General features: G+C 37.5%; 1 protein-coding gene across 8 annotated transcripts in view; it reads right to left on the bottom strand.

Moving 5' to 3' along the window:
- The window catches only part of MGAT4A (mannosyl (alpha-1,3-)-glycoprotein beta-1,4-N-acetylglucosaminyltransferase, isozyme A), a 107,503-nt gene that overhangs the window by 28,903 nt on the left and 68,334 nt on the right, over positions 1-10,266 (bottom strand). For all 8 annotated transcript variants that reach the window (XM_014536393.1, XM_014536396.1, XM_014536391.1 and 5 more), the window contains 3 exons: positions 8,476-8,551; positions 4,816-4,930; positions 3,245-3,375 (listed from right to left, as the gene is read on the bottom strand). In XM_014536393.1, coding sequence (XP_014391879.1) covers positions 3,245-3,375; positions 4,816-4,930; positions 8,476-8,551 — 322 coding nt within the window. The remainder of the gene's footprint in view (positions 1-3,244; positions 3,376-4,815; positions 4,931-8,475; positions 8,552-10,266) is intronic.

Below are 10,266 nucleotides of genomic sequence, written 5' to 3'. Positions count from 1 at the left end.
CCAAGAATCCAGTCAATGATTTGAAATATGAGGAAGCAAAAAACACCCAACCAGAAGATCAAAAAGAAAAAAAATCCAAAAATATGAAGATAGTGTAAGGAGCTTCTGGGACAACTTCAAGCATATCTACATCCGAATTATGGGGCCGCCAGAAGAAGAGAGAGAGAGCAAGATATTGAAAACCTATTTGAAGAAATAATGACAGAAAACTTCCCCTACCTGCTGAAAGAAATAGACTTACAAGTCCAGGAAGTGCAGAGAACCTCAAACAAAAGGAATCCAAAGAGGACCACACCAAGACACATCATAATTAAAATGCCAAGGGCAAAAGACAAAGAGAGAATCTTAAAAGCAGCAAGAGAAAAACAGTTAGTTACCTACAAAGGAGTACCCATACGACTGTCAGCTGATTTCTCAACAGAAACTATGCAGGCCAGAAGGGAGTGGCAAGAAATATTCAAAGTGATGAATAGCAAGAACCTACAACCAAGAATACTCTACCCGAGCAAAGCTGTCATTTAGAATTGAAGGTCAGATAAAGAGCTTCACTGACAAGAAAAAGCTAAAGGAGTTCATCACCTCCAAACCAGTATTATATGAAATGCTGAAGGGTATCCTTTAAGAAGAGGAATAAGAAGAAAAAGGTAAAGATAAGAAATTATGAACAACAAAGTGACAATAAATACATATCTATCAACAAGTGAATCTAAAAATCAAATGAATAATGAATCTGATGAACAGAATAAATTGGTGAATGGAATAGACTCAGGGGCATGGAACAGACTGACGATTCTCAGAGGGAAAGGGGCTTTGGGGGGTGCAGGAAGAGATTAGACAAAGATCTTATATGCATGTATGCAGTACCTATGGACACAGACAATAGGGTGGCAAGGGCCTAGGGTGGGGTGGGAACCAAATTATGGGGGTTCCAGAAGAAGAGAGAGAGCATCTATAATAATCTCAACAAAATAGATTTTTTAAAAAAAGAAACGAAAAAGACATATAAATGACAAATCTGGATTATTAATAAAATAAATTTCTAAAAAGCAAAAATATTAAAATGCACAAACTATAAACTAAAGGTTTGGGTCAAATAGACAAAATATACAAGAAGGTAATATAATTAAGAATTTGCAAATAATTAAAGGGACATTTGGTTGCATGAAAGCAATTTGAAAATGTAAGGCAATAACTTGACTATAAGCAAGTAAACGATATGAAAAGTGCCACCGATACATCTATCTCAGCACAGTTAAGGACATCTATGTTTCAACTCAAAGTGCCTCAGAGCTTAGACTTTAGATCAACCTGACGTCAAACTGATCAGAGTGCGAGACACTCGATGCCAGCAGGGCTCTCGATGGGTGTTAGTTTGGAGCTTCAAATCAGCCACAGCCAGCTGGTCATGCTTTCATTAACTCTTCATTTTGAATGACTTTTTATAAGTTTTAGGTCAAGAACATGTTAAAACAGACATTTATAAAACATTTCCACTTTGAAAGACCTCCAATAATTTACTGGGTATTAAAAGGCCTGATTTTGGGGGGAACCACTGTTCCTCATGTTTGTTATACACACAAAAAATTCCATCATAAATTGCATTATGAGTAAGAGGTGTGAATTGTAACACCAAATATATTTCAAAATTCATCAACCTTTCTACATTGACTGGCTTATTGAATTTAAATAAGAGGTGAACATTATTACTAACACTAGAACAGAAGTAAAGGAGTATATTTTATTCACACAAATTCAACTACTCAAGTGGAAGGAGAGAGAGACAGAAGGGAAAGAACAAAGGGAGTGGAGAAGAACCAACAGGGCCTGAGGCTGAACCAAACACTCAACAGGCAATGGACACATGTGGGCCGGAAAAGTCAGAGCCGGTCAATCAGCCTTTGGAAAAAATGTGAGATTGCGTTGAAGGGTTTCCCAGATCACACCAAGGAGGCCATTCCAGATACCAGCAAGTATGTGTGGCAGCTTCTCTGACGTCTAGTGGAAGCAACTGAAGAAGTACGGACCACAGAGAAATGAGGCCAAGGAGTGAAAGAACAGATACAACTGGCCAAAGGGCTGTGGACTTAAATGCACCGGTGATTTAAAGGGTTTTCATTGTTTTAATTTTTACTATCAGGAATTTTAACCTCAAGGGCTCACTTAAAGGGTTTTCATTGTTTTAATTTTTACTATCAGGAAAAATTAGAACCTAGCCATATATTAGATTAAACTGCACAGGACCAAATAAATGCAAGCATATTTTAGGAGTGAAAAGATGGCGTTAAATTTTTTATCCCATAATAAAAATTCCTGTAATTCACAAAGAAAACACAGGGAAGGCCTTACATCATGGAATGAAGGCAGTGATAGCTACAGAAGATAATGTCCTAAAAGTGCATTGGAAGGTAGCATGATAAAACTATTCTAGGGAATATAAGGTCATAAAATCAAATTAAATTACATGTCTATTTGTTAGAATGAATATTAAGTCAACCATATAATAATATATGCTTTTAATAAATAGTTCGTGTCATTACATGTCACAATTTACTTATTCATTTTTAAGAATGTACACCCATATTTTATTTATGCTTACACCAAATAAATAAAAATTTGCTTTTTCAGAGGTACAATTCAAATTGGACAAGAAAAACATCAAATTAATTTTTGCAATAAGATTTCTAAGAAAGTAACTTGATGTTTGAATAATCAAAGCAAAAGTCATCGTTCACTTATCACCACCAAAAAGGTCGCTGTGAGTGTGAACACTGGTTTCTTCCAAGTAATAAACTGAAAGGTACTTTTGTGACCTGCCATTATTTTGGTGTAAAATATCACTTCTATGTTATTCCTTATTTCCAGGTGTGTAGGAGTCTGATATTGTCCCCAAAGTATTTATAAAAAGAAAGCTGACAGAGAATCTGAAGAAAATTTAAGTAGCCCACAGAGGACAGATATGATCCACACCTGCAGCCAACAGCAATGAGATAGCAGAGCCTAAAGACACGAGACACACTGATCAGAACTGAAAGGTGGGCTTAACTTATTCATTGGATTTTCCCGCTACTATTTAAAAGTCACTCTATTACTGAAACTTTTGTCAGTTCAAGAAAGAAGGCAAGCACTCAAAATGTTAAGTGGAAATACCTATTTAACTGTTCATTCATAAAATCTAGCTCCCTAAAAGTCACTTTCATGAAATATAGAAAAGAAGCTTCTTCCACCTCCTGGGAAATTAACTTACTGCATCTTTTTCAGGGTTGCAGACTTTCACCCAAAGAATGTGGTCCAAGAGCCAATCAATGGGCTTCTCCTTATAGAACATAAATATGAATTCCACAATCAGAGTGAGGTCTGGTGCTTGAAACATTTTACCTGAAAAGATATTCCAGTCAACGGCGGTAATAAAGAAGCCAAGCATGCATACGGCATACATCAGGGAAACCTACACAACAAATAAACTAACTCATGGTGCTCTTTCAACTATGAGTCATTATGAATAATGTCCCCACTTGTCTTATCACAATAACAAACTTGCTTTGGGTCAACATGGAGCTATCATCCTATATAATAAAAGGGTAATATGCAAATCAACTGAATGGCAGAATGACTGATCATTATGATGCACACTGACCACCAGGGGGCAGATGCTCAATGCAGGAGCTGCCCCCTGGTGGTCAGTGTGCTCCCACAGGGAGAACAGCAGCGGTGGTGGGAGCCTCTCCCGCCTTGAGGCAGAGCTAAGGATGTCTGACTGACAGCTTAGGCCCGCTCCCTGCGGGGAGCGGCCCTGTGGACCTAAGCTGTCAGTCAGACATCCCCCCAGGGATCCCGGACTGCAAGAGGGCGCAGGCCGGGCTGAGGGACCCCCCTGAGTGCACGAATCTCATGTACTGGGCCTCTATTCTGGATATAAATGGAAGTAGTGAATTCCTGATTTTCTCTATTACAAATCTATCATACAACTACTGGTTCAAAGGATTCAAGAATCAAGTCAGAGATTTTTTCCTTCATGTCTTAATAAGATTCTTCCCATTTTTTAAAAAAAAGGAATTTAAGAGGGTTAGGTAAAAACAAATTTTTAAAATAATAAATGCAAAAAACAAGGACTCCTAGTTCTTCTGTCTTCACTTAAACCTTCACAAGTAAAGATGTTTTTTGACTCTTAAATTAAGGTTGAGATAAGTGATCAGCAAGATCAAAGGCCCAGCCTCTAATATTTAAAGTTTTAAAGTACTATAGGAAGTGAAATGTTATCCTCTGGGTGTTTTTCTAAACCTGTAAATTTCCTTCAATTCTTTGATTTTCAACATATTCTCTTTAGTTGGATAATTTAGGAATGTTAGTGAAAAACTTTTTAAATTAGCATCCTGACTAGTCAATAAAAGAAACAAATGAATACAAATTAATCACTGGACAGTAACTTCATGTACTATACCAAATACCAGGAATTCATATTAGAAAACTGTTAACTTGACATTTTTTAAAAGCCAATCTTGCAAAAGCAGTGGGCTATTGAAGAGGGTCATAGAGAATTCAGATATGCTCACCAGGACCATGGCTGGCTTTGCATGTGGACATACAGAGGGCTGCCTTGTAGAATTCTAGAGTAAATACTACAGCTTTAGAAACCTCCAAATACTATTTTGGGTTGCCTTACATCATTTCTCTAAGCTGAATTTCCTCAAAAGCAATACATTTCCAAAGAATAAAGACAACTTTAAAGTAAATAAAAAAATTAAAAAAAGAATGAGTCCAATATCCCAAGACTCACAATTATTTCTGAAAAGTAGATAAATCCAACACTTTTCTTACCAATGAAGCCCAGCTGGGAGAACTCTAGTATCATCCATTCCTCAGAAGAAAGTTGAAGGGCAAAATTTTTGATAGTGTTAAAGTAATTCGGTTTGGCAATAATATCATCTTCAAGCTAAAGAAAGAGGGGAAAGATTTAGATAGACAGACCATTTTTATTATGAAAAATAATTAAGCATACTTTATCATGAAAATCAAATAAACAATGGTCAAAAATGATGAAATTACAAAACTAAATTTTATTAAAAGAAAATGAGGAAAATAAAAGGGAAGATGCAAAATGCAAGTCGACTAAACCATTCCCATACTCTGTGAAATAACAACAGCACTCCATGAATTACTCCTTTTTGATCATTTTATACTGCCCAATGTGATTTCGCACTGCCTTTCTTCTTTTCAAAGGAAAATAATTTTTTGTAGGCCTTTAATTTATTTTTCCTTTTTACATAAAACATATACCAAGTCAAAGAGAGAGTCAAAGAAAAATCTAGTAGCTTCCCTTCTCTGCCCTCCACCCTGCTAGCTGGGGTGGCCAATGTTTAAAGTTGGTTGTGCATCAATTCAACACCTTCTATATGGACATACAGCACATAAAGACCCATACACACTTCCTCCAGGTTCCCACCCACCTCTACGATTTTATTTAAAAAGGGGGCCATACATTTTTCTCTTCATATACCATGAATAACTTTCAGGTTAATAAATACATATTTAAATCATCCTTTTTAATAGATGCGTAATATTCCATGCTACAGTTGTACAACAGTTCATTCAACTTGCCCAGCTCACAGGCAGACATACAGCTTGCTTCTCATTTTTTGTCTGTGCCAACAATGCTGTACTGATATGCTTCTACTTACATACTTTTCATTTCTGTAGATTCCTAAAAGTTCCTTTTTTACATTTTGAAAGATATCTTCAAAATCCTTAAGAAGCTGTAGCAGCTCACAAGGTGCCAGTTAACCCCATGTGCTCTGCCAACACCACGTGTTAACTACGCTCGGAACTGCTGCCAGCTCCATAGGGCGTTGACAGACGTTAACCCCATGTGCTCTGCCAACACCACGTGTTAACTGCTGCCAGCTCCATAGGGCGTTGACAGAGACCAGCGATCATGGATGCATGCAAAGACCTCCTCCCCAGAATCTTCTTTCATATAATTTTAAAGTCACAAGGTAATTTTAATATCCTAAGAAAACTTTTCCTTTTCTTAATTTCACATTATCATTTCTAGTTATCTGAAAATAAATAATTTTCACTTATTTTAGGATTTAAAGTTTTCACATCTTTAAGTCCTCTAAGATTACTTCTTCCTCTCTGTGTAACAGTAGTATTTGGAAAGATATGATACTGACTCACCAAATATTTATTGAGCTTTTATTATGTCCCAGACCTGCACTAAACCCTGGGAATAAATCAGTGGCATAAGGCATCTATGATATATTAAGTAACACCAAATAGGCTATAAAACAATATGTACACTATGATTCTGCTCTTACAAAAAGGGTTGTTAAATGAATTTATATGTGTAAAGCGTAAATTGTAAAGAGCAATGCCTGACATAGGTAAGCATGCAATAGATGCTAGTTCATAGCTGCTGCTGTTACTAAATACTGACCTCTGCTGTTACATACTGACCCTGTTTAGGGGAAGTGTTCCTTATCATCCTCCTTCTAAACTCCAACCTTTCCTTAATTTCCTAAACATTTACTTTTCCTATACTTTACAAAAAATCTTTAAGGTTGCATTAATTCTCTCCTTGGAAAGCTAATTTTAAAAATACAGTATAGTTTTAAATTCTCTCTAAAAAGTTCTTGACCATAATGTGTTTATATAGTGGCCCTAGAATAAACAGCAAGGTTCAACTACATTAATATTTGGGATATGTTAAAACAAAACATTTTGAAATTATTATTTTGAAATTATAGTAAGACTTCTCTAAGGTATTTCAAGGAAATGTACTCTCTAAATTTAGGATATTGGCTTTTATATGCTTAAACGCTGTATACTGTTATATACAACTAGAGGCCCGGGGCACAAATTCGTGCACAGATGGGCTCCCTCAGCCTGGCCAGTGATTGAGGCCTATCAGGGGGAGAGACCCCAGGAGGTTGGCCGGCTGGCCCCTCCGATCGGGGCCTATGGGGGGCGAGGGGCAGGCTGGCAGGGGGGAGGGACCGTGGGAGGTTGGCCGGTTGGCGGGCCGTGGGAGGTTGGCTATGGAAGCACACTGACCACCAGGGGGCAGCTACTGCATTGAGCATCTGGCCCCTGGTGGTCAATACACGTCATAGCGACTGGTCGACCGGTCGGTCTGGTCATAACAGTCACTTAGGCTTTTCTATATATAGATGTTCAGTTCTGACCCTACCATCATTTACATCTCCCTTTCTGCGAACCAAGGAAGAGTTCATGCCCATTTGTCATGTGTTTTTTTAATCCTCACCTGAGGGGGTGAGGACATTTTTTTTTTCATTGATTTTTAGAAAGAGTGGAAGGGAGGAGGAAGGAGAAGAGAGAGAGAGAAACACTGATTGGTTGCCTCCCACACACCCACGACTGGAGGTGGAGAATTGAACCTGCAACCCAGGTATATGCCCTTAACTGGAAATGTTGAACCCCAGGCCCTCCAGTGCACAGGCTGACACTAACCACTAAGCCATGCCAGCCAGGGTCATGCCCATTTGAATGCAGCTGGCCCAAGGTATAATGTCAAGGGAGACAAAGTCTGACCTTAGTTAAGCCCACCTTCCCATGTGATGCCAAGCTTTTTCCTTCTTTCCTCTCCTCCGAAAGTCCCTTCCCATCTCTCCCAACCCCCAGTAGCTGCCCACAATTTCCTTTCTGATTCAGGGACCAGAATACCTTTTCTTAACACTTTCATCAAAACATTCTCCTAGGTAAGGACCTCATAAACGTTTTATACTAAAAAAAACAAAACAAAAAAACACACAAAAGAAACCCTGACAGACTTAGTGTCTCAGGGGTATTTGTATTTCAAACAAGGAATAATGACCTTTGGTGAAAGAAATGAATTGGGAAATTTAAGCTTAAGTCACTAAGGAAAATGAAATTTGAAAGAAATAATAGCTTCCCAGATTACTGAGATGTTGTCTACCTGGCTAACTTAAAACCCGTATCACTATAGATTTACTATTCTAGCCATGCTAATAAAATAAAATGTCAGTTTTATTACCTAAATGTAAATATACTGTAGCATACAAAAAACCCCACTATATTAATAGAACCACTAAAAAAATAATGGAAATCCTTCTTTAAAATTTTCCATATAATTAATTCTTAGTTCTTTTTAACAGTGGAAACAGGGAGGATGAGAAAGGAGAGGGAGGATGAGAGAAGAGGAGGAGGATAAGAGGAGAGGGAGGGATGGGAGAAAAGGAAAAAAGAGATGAGCAACCTGCCCACTGTCACACCACTAAGTGGAGAGCTAGTGTTTGTGCAAAACCAGAGAATGGAACTTCAGAGCCCACATTCTCAGTGACTAGGAGAGATGCTTCTGCCCTCGATATATTGTTCTGATCTTAGAGATCTGAGAGGGCTTACGCTTTTAACACACCCTGTTTTAATGAAAATATACCCTTGATGTTATCACTTTTTCTTTAAAAGTGTGAAACACATTAAAGAAATAACCACACTTACCTGAATGTAATATATGCCCTTTTCCTGAGCATACATCATTAGAAAACAATAATCTAGGTTTTGCTTTGTTCTCCATCTGAAATAAAAATTTTCAAAAATAAGGATCAGACTCAAATTAGGCAAAATAGGATTAAATGTATTACATTTTATGATATATATTATGATATAACATTGTAATCTATATTTTAAAAGGCCTGTGGCCCTAACACCGTAACAACCACAACCAGCACGGGTGGGCGGAGCTGCAAACGCGGCAAGGCGGCGGGTGGTCGTGCGGGTGGGTGGGGCTGCGTGATTTCGCGTGCTGGGCTTCTAGTATTCTATAATATGTAATATATTACATAGTCACAATATGTATATATTTTATATACATGATATATACACAATATATGTCCACATAGACATACAGATATCTAGATACACACACATACATAATATATGCACTTAGAGGAGAGAGTGAAAGAGATTTCACTTTTCTCTAATGAAGCCATTGTCAAAATGTATTCCCCAAAAGACTAATTCTCAAGATGTCCTAAGGAAAAATGAAGTCTAATGCCAAGAAAGTTTTGGAAGCACACATATTTCCCCTCGGGAGATACATGAATATGCATATAGAGGCACTGAAACATCCAGCAGTAAATACATTTGTTGAAAAAAATTGTAATCCAGTATTTTCTAAACTTCCTTGACCACTGAACCTTTTTTCAGTAACATCTTCATGTCTCTGGGAACTAGTCTTCAACAATTATACTTTGGGGATCACTACTCTGGTGCCTAAAACTGTGCTCCAAGCAGGTAGAAATTAATAAATATGTATTGAATGCTTAAAAACCCAAGACATCCTATTAAAATTTACAACATTAAGTTCTTTCAGTGAATCCTGGTAGCCTATAGAAACTGACTAATTTTAAATAAGAGAAGTGGTTCTAAAGGTCAGGTAAAAAAACCCACAACAAACAGTAAAATAAAAGCTTTGAATCATATTAAGCAAACTTCTCCATAATACAGCTAATACGACTACCTAGAATTTTTTACTAAATTCAACGCTAATTTTTTGAAAAATAAAATTATATTTATTGAGAGACAATTAACCAATTATGAGGACATATCTCTCTTTGGGACAAATTAACAACTCAAGATGTACAAATCTCTTCCCAAAATACCGTTTTTCCTTTTCTCTAGTTACAGAAAATCCAAAACTAATACCAATATTTCTTACTTTGTTTTTAATAACACAATGAAAGCTAAGTCCTTCAGTTTTAGAGAGCCAGACACAAATCCAATAGACTAAGTACTATAATACAATTTTGCAGGACAGTATTATTGTTTTTGTCCCTTTATTGAGTCAGCTCTCATTTACGCTGCATACAGATCTGAGATTTCTATCTGGACTAACTTCTGAGTTATAGATAATATACTCTTAAGAAAAGTCATAACATTAGAGCAGCAGTTATAAAAATTATAAAGTTTACCAAATCAACCTCTCATCAGAAACTCCATAGAATTTCCAATAAAATACCCCAAATTTCATTGGCTCTCATTAATTGGCTAACTCCTAAAACATGTGAAGCTTTGATAAAGAAGAACTACATTTATTATACACTAGAGGCCCAGTGCACAAAAATTTGTGCACTGTCGGGGGAGGGGGGTGGAGGGTGTCCCTCAGCCCCACTTGTGCCCTCTCACAGTCTGGGACCCCTCGGGAGATAACCACCTGCTGGCTTAGGCCCACTCCTCCGGTGGAAGATGGCAGGCCCGATCCCTTGGTGCCTGCCCTGCCTCCCCGGGTCG

Source organism: Myotis brandtii, unplaced genomic scaffold (assembly GCF_000412655.1).
Source record: "Myotis brandtii unplaced genomic scaffold, ASM41265v1 scaffold1612, whole genome shotgun sequence".
NCBI lineage: Eukaryota > Metazoa > Chordata > Mammalia > Chiroptera > Vespertilionidae > Myotis > Myotis brandtii.
Note: the sequence above shows the minus strand (reverse complement) of the source record. Positions and strands in the feature narration are given on the sequence as shown.